This window comes from Sciurus carolinensis, chromosome 8 (genome assembly GCF_902686445.1).
Source record: "Sciurus carolinensis chromosome 8, mSciCar1.2, whole genome shotgun sequence".
Lineage (NCBI taxonomy): Eukaryota > Metazoa > Chordata > Mammalia > Rodentia > Sciuridae > Sciurus > Sciurus carolinensis.
This window is the reverse complement of record NC_062220.1, coordinates 35,711,655-35,724,141: the sequence shown is the minus strand read 5'-3', so window position 1 is coordinate 35,724,141 and position 12,487 is coordinate 35,711,655. Positions and strand designations below refer to the sequence as shown.

Sequence of the window (12,487 nt, the reverse complement as noted above, 5' to 3'; positions counted from 1 at the left end):
ATACAGAAGCTCATTTAAATTGTGGAATTCTGATGGTTGAAAAAAGTCTTTTGAACTTACCTGCCTCTCGGTCCCTGATACAGTAGTCTGGAGAATTCTCAAAATACACGAGGTCATTTTTCGTTGGTTTCTTGAACCTCTTGTTAGCCACAGTGAAGCCAGTGCCATCCTGGTTCATGACGACCTGGATGGCTCCGTTGTACTTCCTCCAGAGATAATCGCCTGTCTTCCTGAAATCGGCCATGGCCAGCCAGCATGTCCTCAGGGTGCATGAGCCGCTCACACCGTGACACTTGCACTCCTGTTTCAGGAACCGCTTCACAGCCTGCCAGAGAGACAGGGTCAGGTTCAGGGAGGAAGCCTCAAGCGCCTGACCCATGCTGCACTTTCCTTATCTCTAAGCAACCAGGAAGTGACTCCAAGCTGGATCCTGGGGCTCACGACAGAGAGATGTTGGAGCATCACTTGTCACTTGCTGGACACTTCAGCCACACTGTGCTAACTGTAGCAGGCAGGGGTAGTGGGTAGGGAGTGGAGGGGAAGAGCCCAGATGTGAATCCCATAGGCTATCAGTGTAATCAAAAGCTCACTATTAAAAACAAACAAACAAACAAACAAACAAACAAACAACAAAAAAAAGCTCACTATTTAATAGGGTATGTGACCAGTCTAAAGAGTGCAGGAATGAATTAGAATATTTTCTAAATAAATGAACCTTTATTATTTTAAAAATGTACATCATTACCATTAAGTAAGTATCCTTTAACCAAAATGCTTGAGACCAGAAAAATTTTGAAACTGAATTTTTTTTTTCAGATTTTGAAATATCTGCAGATATATAATAAAATATCTTGGGGATGAGGCCCAAGTCTAAACACGAAATTCATTTATGTTCCATATGCACCTTTACACATAGCCCAAGGTGGTTTATACAATATTTCAGTGTGCCTATGTTTTGACTGTGACCTGTCATATGTGGTCAGGTGTACACTTTTCATTTTTGGTGTTATGTCTGTGCTCAAAATGTTCAGATTTTGGAGCATTTCGAATTTCAGATTTTTGAATAAGGGATGCTCAAGCTGTACTCAAATTAATCAAGAAGCTGTAAGTCTGCACCTTTCAAGAACCTGATAAGAAGAATCATCATTTCTACTTTATGTTTCAGGCACCATGAGAATGCTGTACACTCTATCTCAATGACCTTGGGTGTCAGGACAGTCCCATACTACCATTTTATCTTGCAGGGGAGGAGAAAGACAGTGAGGATAAAGCTCTTGCAGGAAGGCACACTGTCAGGAAAGGGTAGAGCCAGGCTGCACCTGACATCAAGTGAGGGAGATTATCTCTCAACTCCGACCAAGTGATTCAGCTCAGACCATGGGCTGAGCTAGCTCTGTTTTTTCTTAAAGAGGAAGCAATGAAAATTGGGACAAGCCCAATTTGACTGGCTCCTAAAATGAAGGCCCCATTTTGTGGGTGTGAGGTCTGAGGGGAGGGGCAGGTGGGCCCCAGAATTATCCAGGAAAGTTTGGTCTCAGGATGAGCTGGGAGCACTGCACCATCTCCAGAGCCATTTGGTCAGAGTTATCCTGCCCTGGCCCAATGCCCCTGGGCTCAACTAAATGAGGAGCGAATCAGTCTATGATATCCCTGAATGACAATGACTGCTCTTCCAGTTTTACAGATGAGGAAACCAGGGATCAGGAAGGGAATATGATTGTCCAGGGTCTGGGGCTGGGATGTGGAATGGCTGGATATAAATCCAGATTCTGAAGTCTCCAAAACTCATAGTACCTGCAAATATGGATTTCTTCAAAATGTTTTGGAAGCACATGCTTTCTGATTAAAAATTCCCCTTGTTCTCTTTTTCACAGGATTCACTATCTCAGAATTGACTTTTGCTCCCCCATTAGTTAGCAGTGATCTCTTGTTCATTTCATGTTTTCCAAGTTATTATAATACTAAATATTACACTAAAACAGCTTTTAATATTAAACTGCTGGTTAGGAGCTATGACTATAGATGCCTAAAGACACGAAATGCAAAGGATGACTGTGGAGGAGACCCATAGTCCTGGAGATCTCTTCAGACTATGGCTTTGGCCCCTGTTCAGTAACAGTAAAGAGGAGAAGCCTGCCTGTTGAGCAATTTGTATCCCTGAGTCAGAAGGTATCAAAGATGAAGGCACAGGCAAGGGAAGCAGAAATCCCCTTGATGGCATTCTCCAAAATGCTGAAACTCTTAAAGTGAAGATTCCTAGGAACTCAGAAGCAGGAGATTCAACAGTGCTCTTTCCTTTCCCTGAGATTGTGATATAATTGGCCAGGTATGGGGTATGAGTGAGGTGGCTCTAGCATACAGTCCATGTGAAAGTCCCTGCGGCTCACATGTTCGCTTATGCCCCACTGTCCCTAAATAACAGCTCCCCAATATTCCAGGCTGCCTCTCAACAATGGCCTCACTCCAGGTAATTTTGCCCTAATGCATGACTTCATTTTGCTCTTCTGCAAACTCTGCTTCTGACAAGGCTACAGAACAAGCAGGTGTGCATGCATGCTATTCATTCCAGAAAGTCAGTTCCAGTTTATTCATGTGCCTGGAAATGTGTCTGAAACACTCAAGAACACTCAAGAGTTGATGGACTAATTATAGGCCAGACACCTCAATGGCCCTAGGTTGTTCATCTGTGAATGATGTGATCACTCTTCCCAGGTGGGGCCTTGGCATTCACATGATGTTTCTAACTTTGCCCTTACTACAGACTGTGCCCTGAGAGCTGAGACGTAAGCAGGAAGGATTCCACCAGCTTGGCTTTCCCTGTTACAGAGACTTTGTGTGTTTAAAGGATATCTTAGAGGGAACTTCCTGTGGAGTTATACTCCCCCTCATGTCCATCTCCCCATACCTTTGTATTCCAGGCATTTGGTTTGAAGCTCACAAGGTGACCTGGAAAGCAGGCCTCAGCCACAGACACACCCCCTAGGAATGCCCTCCTGGCTCTCCCATTCTGCTCCATGTGGGTCCCACCTTCCCAGGAGCTTCCCTCCTGAGACCTGGGATAGCATCATACAAAACCCACTCCATGCCAAGTGCTTGGGAGTTGCTTTTTTTTTTTTTTTTTTTTGTGGTGCTGAGAATCGAAGCCAGCCTTGTGCTTGCAAGGCGAGCACTCTACCAACTGAGCTATCTCCCCAGCTCCTGCTTATTCTTAATATGCTTATTCTTCTAAGTGCATTCCTAGAAAGTGAGGCTCTTGACTCCTAAGTCGTACTCCTACTTCTAAGAATGACAGGAAATATGACTGCCCTCCCCTTGTGACACTAAGTTTCTAGGTGGCAAACTTCAAAGCTGATTTTTATATGATTGATGGAAGAATTTGCATATTAATTCAAAATACTCAAAATACACCTTATAAAGCTGTAGGAATCCACATAGCAGTGCCAGACTATTAGTCATCTGTGCCACCATCCATTCCCCTTTCTGCAAACACTTGTGTTGGTATTAGGCAAACATGTGCCTCTAGAGGGGCTCTCTCTCTGTCCAGGTGGCCTAAATCAAGAACGGTCATTTCACTGTCCTGCCACTGATTTTTCTCTACATGGGAAACTCAATGTTTCAACTTGGGTCAATGTGATATAATAAGACATCTTAAGGTAATTTGCAAGGGAGAAAGGTTTTTTAAAATTCTTTAAAAGAGATTCCTAAGGAAGAAAGCAATTTTTCTATGTCTTGATGTGGTTCTTTGAGGTAGCCTCCTTGGGACATGAGGGCAGTCAATGCAAGATGAGGCCATAGCTGTAGATGCTGTCTTGAAAGATATTAGGAACTGGGTTCTGGAGGATGTTTTCAAGGAGTGACTGAAGCCAGCTGGGACCTGCCCTACCTCCAAACTTCTTGTAACAGTAAGTTTTCCTCGTTATTTAGGGTCCCTGCAGTCTGATACTTGCAACTGGAAGTATTTCACCTGGTACCAAGATCAGTTCTTGATTGTGGATTAGTGATGGGCTTTATCTGATAATTAACCCTGTGGGAGAGTCGTGCCTTCTCCAACCAGGTTTGTCACATCTCCAGCGCACGCTGCTAACACAGCCAGTTCAGTGTTCAGTCACATGGGAGGCTACCTCCATCTTTTCTGTTTACTGGTTTGCAGACTTGAAATGCAAACCCTTAACCTTGCAGAGAACAAAACCCTGCTCAATCAGAGAAGTAGAGGGAATCTAGGCAGCCTGCTTTAGAATAGTTGAGATAAGGGTAAGACATGGGACCAAGAAACCCACAATGATGATTCCTAATTAATGAATATTGAATTCAAATATTTCAATATTATAAGAATATTATAACAACAGCAACCATCTATCAACTACTTAACTATGTGCCAGTGTCCAGTGTAAACCTGATGGCTTACATGCATTATCTTATACCATTAGGCAAAGTAAGTAGTTATTCCCAATCTACAGTTAGGAAAATCAGGGCCCAGTGAGGAAAGTAAAATTCCTAGAGTCAGTGAGACAGAGGCAAAACTAGAATGTGTATCAGATGTGCTTCACTCCCAGATCTATATGTCTAAAAACACAATTAAAATCCTAACATAAATCACACTGGGATTTTCTGCATTCAATTATGTATAATATACTTTCCTCTATTCTTAGAAATAATAAGTGGATTATAAGATAGGCCTGTTATAATGGTGGTAGGAGGAGAAATAGGAAAGTTGGAGGGCATTATATTGCATTTTCCAAGTTAAGAGTCATCAAAATTCATTGAACAGGTAATGCACAGAAGAAATATGAAGTGCTAATAAAAAGGTGTTTAATTCACTAGTAATCACAGAAATACAAACTATGATGCAACACTGTTTTTTGTTTCTTGCTTACCAAATTATAAAATAGTAAAAAATGATTGATAATTTTTGATGGGGTAAGAGTCTGGGGAAAGACATGCTTTTGCAAACTATTGGTGGGACAGTAACATTGCTACAGCATCTAAATGAGAGTGGTTTTACAATATATCACCAAATCTATCCATTTCTTTTTCTTTCTTTCTTTTTTTTTTTTTTTAATTTTGGGATTAAACCTAGCAACTCATGCATGCTAAGCAAGTGCTCTACCAATGAACTATACCACCAGGCCCACTTGTTCAAGTTTTAAATGTACACAACTTTGATCTAGTAATTATACTCTGAAAATACACACACGAGTATTGAATGATACACATCAATATGGATGTTCGGTACAGCATAATTAGCAATAGCAAAATATGAGAAGAAATCAAAATGACATCAATAGGAAAATGGCTAAGTATATTATGATATATACTTAATAATAATGGAGTATGTGGTCTTTGAATAATGAGATAGATGAGTCTTCTAGGCATGAAGGAAGTCAAGTTACAAAAATGAAATGTAGGATCTATGTGGTATGATCCACTTTTTAAAGATCTGCATATGCGTGTCTATGCAGAGGAGGAAGGGGGAAAGTTCTTTTACAATCCGGCTGCAGTGGGAGGGACTGAATGATCTGGAAAGAGGGAAAAACAAAAAGAGTTGAACTACTCCACGTAGTAAAGCTACAGGAATTTGAGGCTTGTTCCCTGGCAGCTGGAGAGAGTGGAGCAATGGTTCTCCTTCCTGGCTACACAAGAAAATCACCTGGGGATCATTTCCAGCCCCTCCTCAGACTAAGTAAACCAGAACCTTGGGTGGTGTGGGGCCCAGGTCTGGATAGTACCTGCAATTACTCTGATGATTCTACTCTGCAGCCAGGACTGAGCATGGTGTCCAAACCCAGGACTCTGGGAGAGAAAGTAAGAAATCCTGCACCAAGGCAGGACTCTGGGGGTCTATGGAGGACGAGAGCAGTGAGAAACGCCTGAGACAGGGGCTGGCACTATGTATCCAGGAACAGGGAAAACTGGTTATTGAATTAGTACTTGTTTCCTAACCTATGCCTCCAAAATGTCTGAACCTCCAAGAAAAATATGCCACAAAGCAGAGACTGGGGGGAGAATGAAAGATGGTTGGTGGTCACTGGGGGTACAAACTCAGTGCCAATGAATGGCAGAGAAGCAGGCTGCAATGTGGGGAATACCCTGCAGTCACTGGAGGCAATGGGTCAGGAGTTGGGGGGCTTCCCACTCACAGCCACTGATGGAGGGGCTGGTGATGTTTTACTTGGACAATAAATGAATTTGTGACAGAAGCAGAGGACCTCTGTTCTGTCACTCTACTGAAATCCCCTACAATATCTCTAGACGTTGATTGTAAAAGTGGAAAACAATAACATCTATGTGATTCAGCAGACTCTGTGTCTATGGATTTAACTAACTGCAGGTTGGAAAAAAATACCAGAAAGTTTCAAAAAGCAGAACTTGAATTTGCATATTCAGAGAATTATGCCGAACCCAGGGGAATGAGGTGGTGTATAGGCACATCCCACTGAGGCCTCACACAGCCTGTCTCTCTCCGGCACTCACTGTTTGCATGTTGAGTGCATCTTGTTCATGTACTGTCTAGTTAGGTAGAGGTTGTGTTTACAGTGAACATGTCCAGAATTTTTCTTGTCATGATTCACTAAGTAATACATATTTACATATAAATTACATTGTCTTATGTATTATAAGTAATCTAGCGATGATTTAAAGTATGTGGGAAGATATGCATAGGATATGCAAATACTATACCATTTACATAAGGGATTTGTGCATGTTTGGATTTGAGCATCCACAGGGGATCCAGGAATCCACCCCCCACAGTTCTAAAGGGATGACTATATTGTGAACTGCTCTGCCAAGTATAGTACTGTGCCAGGACTGCGTTTTATTATCTCTAATCCAATATCACAACCTGTCAATGAAGGAAGTTCTTGGAGTGGAATCTGGAGTTTTCTCATCTTACTTGCTACCAGTTGTATTGACTATAGACTCATGTTTTCCATCCCACAATCATTCCACATACTCTATCACCTCTCCTTATTTACTAGTTGCTCCATAACCCTTCATTCTCTTGTTCCAACCTACATGGGCTCTGAGGCTGAGACCCAATATCACTGGACACACTCTGTCCTGGATGCCATGTTTTCTGCATTTTGGTTGATTCTTTCCATTTGCTGCAGTGCATTCTTGAGTAACTCCTTCAAGGTGCATGGAGGATACATTTTCTGGATTCTTGCATGTTCAAGATGTCTTGGTTCAGCCTTCACACTTGATTAATAGCTTGGCGGGGTATAGAATTCTGAATTGGAAATAATTTTCCCTCAAAACTTGGAAGGCTTTTGGCCTCTAGTGTTGCAGGTGGGAAATGTGACATCTGGTTGATTCTTTGAAAATAGATTTGTTTTTATTTTCATTTCATTTTGTATCCCCACCCCCACGAACCCCATAAAAGCTTCAGGAATCTTTTCCTTATTCTTCATGTTCTGAAATATCACACCTCAGGAATTTTTTTATTTTCCCATGAATCCTGCCTAACACTCAGCAGGACTTTTCAATCTGGATGATCAGGTCCGTTAACACGGAGTCATTCTCTGTAGTATTTTCCTCACCTTCACTTTTTAAAAATCTTTCTTTGTGACATTCTCATTAGTTACTTGTCAAGCCTCCTGAATCGAGCCTCTATTTCTCTTTTATTTGCTCTCATATTTTTCCAGTACTTTCTTTCGGGTCTCTTGAGGAAGGAATTTCACCAGAGCAACATTTCCAGCTCTCTCCACCCCCTTACTCACTTCTCCCCAGAGGAGAAGTGACTTGTCCAGCGAGTGAGTTTAGAGGAAGGAGTAAGGCGTGTGAGCCCAGGTTCCTTCTCTTTGGGGACCTGCCAGCTTGTAGAGAAGATGAGTTGGGATCAGCTCCCACCATCTTGCCCCCTGCAGGGACTCCAGCGCCCAGCCTGTGACAGGGGTGTGAGTCAGCCTTGCTCTGGTGGGGGCCAGGAAGTGCTGTGAGCTGAAGCCACATCCTCTGGTGCAGTTTTTTACCAGTAGGGAAACTCATGTTCATGCCATCTCTCTGTCCAATTTTTCATACTTGGTTTCAAACTCAGGTGGGAAATGGGAGGAGTTGTTTGTGGAGTTTCTTAAACTCTGTCTTTTAGATTTTTGTTTTGCTTTTGGAAGATTTCTTTGGCTTTCTCTCAAGTTGTTTTGTTGTATGGTTTTGTTTTTGCTTTGGTACCAGGGATTAAACCCAGAGGCACTTAACCACTGAGCTATGTCTCCTTTTGATTTTTTATTTTATGACAGGAGCTGAGTTGCCAAGGCTAGCCTCCAACTTGTGACTCCCCTGCCTCAGCCTCCCTCATCACTGGGATGACAGGTGTGCTCCACTACATCCAGCCCTACATTGAGGAATTTTAAAGATAGAAAGCCTGGGAGATAAGATGCCAGATTTGCCAGGTCAGATGTAGTCCACACCTGTAATCCCAGCAACTCAGGAGGCTTAGACAGGAGGATCGCAAGTTCAAAGCCAGCCTCAGTAACTTAGGTTCTGTCTTAAAACAAAAATAAAAAGTGTTAGGGAGGTAGGTGAGTGGTTGTGCCCCCAGTAACACACACACACACACACACACACACACACAAGAGCCAGATTTCTAGGAGTTCTGTTCATGGGCAGAAAGGAGGGTTATGGGGTGCCTGATCCCATCTATGGATATTTCATTTAATCTCAGTTTTCAGGTCTATGCTTCTCTCTAGTACTTAGGCATATCTGAATTTTCCTCAGGGCCTCTTGGCTCCCACCTTGACTGTTGCCCCATCTGATTTTCCCCATCTGCTTTTAGTCTGGACTGTAGCTTCTCCATCATTCTTTATCAGTTACAATTTCATTTGCTTTTCATTTTTCAGAAATTTGTTGAGCTCTTTCATTTTTTGACTGTTCTACTTATTGCTGATTTAAACCATTTTTACTGCATTACTATCATTTTAATGGGGTTTGAGAGAAAGAGATGGAACTGTATATATGTCTTGCCTACAGCCTTAGACCGTTTGCACTTTGAAACATTCTGGAAGGAGTTGATGGCAAGGGGAGAAAATGTTCCCATTTTATGATATACCTTTCTGCACTGCTCCATTTGTTACTTTGGTTGCTATGTGCAACTACCTGTTTTTACAATAGAAAGAGAAAGAACATGAAAAGAATCAATTACAATGCTTTCTCTCCAAAGCTTCATTCAGAACCTTAGGGCAGAGCCTGCTGCACAGTTACATCCTGATTTCATCCTGATTTCTATGTTGCCTCCTGAAATTTTTCCTAAAAAGTCTCTTGTTCTGATTCCTTCTTTAGCTTTAAAAATTTTTTTTTTTAAATTTCATTTGTCCTAATTAGTTGTACATGACAGTAAAACACATTTATACATTTTGATAGATTGTAAATAAATAGAGTGTAATCTCTCATTTTTCTGATTATACGTATTGCAGGATCACATGGGTCATACAGTCATACATGTATATGAGGTAATAACAACATCTCTTGTTTAACTTTGAATGCAGGTTACATTAAGATTCCATTTAGTCTTCTCTTACGCTGCTGTCTTTAACCCTCATAGCCCTCATGACTCTTTTATATCACCAACTGGCCAGCATAATTTATTTACTTATTAATGCACATTGTACAAACTAATGCACACATATATGGAAGTGCAATTCTTAATCAATTCACCCCCCCTCACCATATGCCTGAATCCCATCTAATTTCTACTCTGTGACATCTTGTCAATGCATACATGCTCCTTTGATATGACCACTTTTAAAAAAGACAAATGAATTTGATGACTTCTAAAGACAGTAGTATTAATTTTGTGGTTAGCATCATAGTAACCACTTTTTTTTTTTTTTGTACCAGGGATTGAACTTGGGGGCACTCCACCCCTGAGCCACATCCCCAGCCCTATTTTTGTATTTTATTTAGAGACAGGGTCTGGTTGAGTTGCTTAGCACCTTGCTTTTTGCTGAGGTTGGCTTCAAACTTGCAATCTTCCTTCCTCAGCCTCCCAAGCCACTGGGATTACAGGCATGGGCTACTGCACCTGGCCCATAGTAACCATTTTTAACTTTAAGTATAACCTTTCTCAAGAAAAACTCTTCCACAGGCTCATAACTGCACTGATGCTAAAACCCTAGTAGATTGTTTGCATGGCCCTTAAGTCTTTGATTTTGAGCACTTTAAGTATTTGGCCTGCAGAACCTGTTTTCTACAGTTAGAATTTAAGAAACTTTAAAAAAGTCTTTAAAAAGAAACTTCCAGATTACTATCCCATACCACAGAGATAGAAGTTTGAAAGTTGTTTTTTTTTTAAAATAAAAGCTATGAAAGAAGGAAATGCATGCATTGTGTAGAACTATTCTATTTTCTATTTCTCTGCCCCAACTTACTGTTAAAGTATAATAATGAGGCATGACATTTATTAGGTTGTTACCATATGTCAAACCAAGCTAAGCACTTTATAGTCAGTATATTTTTTAAATCCACACAAGTACTTAAAGTATATACTTTTACTATCCCCATTTTACAGATAAGGATACGGAGACATCTAGAAGTAGAAGCCTCCAGGCAGAGAGGTAAGTCCAACGTGACTGTCCAACACCAAACTCCACGAGTCAATTCATTCACTAGTGTTTATCATACTGGGGTTCTCAAACCCCCAATGTTCATGTTCCCTGAATTCAGTGAGTCCTACAAGTTTTTAAACTTAGTGTTTGCATATCTATTTATTATCTGAAAAGAATTACTTTGCCAGTTAAAAAGGTACACTTCTCCCAAAGAGAATTAAATTATGATTTCTGAAGTCAACTTTTCTGAATCCCAAGTCCAAAGAACTCTGAGGATGTTCCTTGACTTCTCTGTAGAGCACGAGAAGTTTTTCCTGGTAGGTACCTGCATTTTGCTAAGTTTATGGATGTTGTATTATGACATACTAATTATTTTCTATCAGAGAAACAGTCCATTCCCTTTATACTGTGTGAAATATTTGCCAGTGTAACAAGTGACCTTGCCTTAAAAGTCCTATTTAGAATTTATTTTAGATCTTTTTGAAAAAGTTATTTATTTTTATTTTAGATCTTCACATGCTGTGTTTAAACTACATTATTTAGTTGAACTTCAGTGTTTGAAAAGGTGTTAGAACTTCACTTCAGTTGGGTGTATTCCACAAAGCAGCTAACATGTTTCTGGTCTCATATCAGATTTCCTGAGGGAAATACACATTAAAAACATATTATTTAATTTTCAGGTGCTGGCTCAAAGCCAGTTACATTTATTAACAATTAAATCCTTTTGACAGGTCCACATCTCTAAGATAGGTGTTATTGAAAATTGGGCCAATTTATACCCTTCAACTATTCATGCTCTGGAACTAGAAAAACAAGGAATATTTATTAGCAAACTGTGCAGTTGATTTGCTTATGCAAACATTTATTAACTTCAATAAAGCATTGTGCTTTCTTAAGCACTGTCATCCTTTAAAAACACTGACTGTGGGTGGGCTTAGCCAGAAAATATAAGGTGTGGAATTTATATTTGTGAAACTCAAGAACATTACCATTGACTAACCACATATATAATAATTCTAATTGACTAATGAGGCAGGTCTAAGAAACATTTTCCATTAATAATGGAACTTTACATGGAACTGTAACAGTTTTGTTAAGAGTTATTCCCTGTTTGGGGACTTTAATTCTGGTTAATTTTTGTTCATATGATATATGAAGATCTACAGTACCAAGTATATACTGTTTTGGGTTCTGACAAGACAGAAGTGAGGCAGAACAGATTTTTTTTTGGTACTGAAGATTTAACCCAGGGGAACTTTAACAACTGAGTTACATCCCCAGTCCTTTTTATTTTTTATTTTGAGACAGGGTCTCCCTAAATTGTTCAGGGGCTTGCTAAGCTGCTGAGGCTGGCCTTGACCTTGGGTTCCTCCTGTCTCACTCTCCCGACCAGCTGGGATTACAAGTGCGCACCACTGCACCCAGCTGGCAGAACTGATTTTACGAACCAAGGAGACCAATCAGAAAACATATCTGCTAGGTGTAATCTGAGTCTATAAAGATGCTCAAGATTATTGAAAGGAGGGTTAGGAAGAATAGGAGTTAATGCAGCCTGGTTCGATAGTCCAGTGTGGTTTCATCATTTTCTTTCCTATTGGTATTCCTTACTTAAAATTTTTTTTTAGTTGTTGATGGACCTTTATTTTATTTATTTATTTATTTATTTATTTATTTATTTATTTGTATGTGGTGCTGAGAATCAAATCCAGTGCTTCACACATGTTAGGCAAGTGCTCTATCACTGAACCCCAACTTCAACCCCTTTATATTCCTTACTTTTTAAGAGTATGATTTCTTTTTACTCATACTCCGGTTCTCTGAAGTCAGACCCATTATTTCTTTATTACTTATTTCAAGTTGTATCAAGGGATCTACTCTTTGAAGTCTTTATTAGAACTCAGATTTCCTTGCCTGTAAGGTTGCACTTACATCTTGTACAATATCCATTT

At 40.3% G+C, this 12,487-nt stretch overlaps 1 protein-coding gene across 1 annotated transcript in view; it reads right to left on the bottom strand.

Annotated features, from left to right (window-relative positions):
• Wnt2 (Wnt family member 2) overlaps positions 1-12,487 on the bottom strand; it is a 44,764-nt gene that overhangs the window by 19,223 nt on the left and 13,054 nt on the right. The window contains exon 4 of the mRNA XM_047559877.1: positions 61-325. Coding sequence (XP_047415833.1) covers positions 61-325 — 265 coding nt within the window. The remainder of the gene's footprint in view (positions 1-60; positions 326-12,487) is intronic.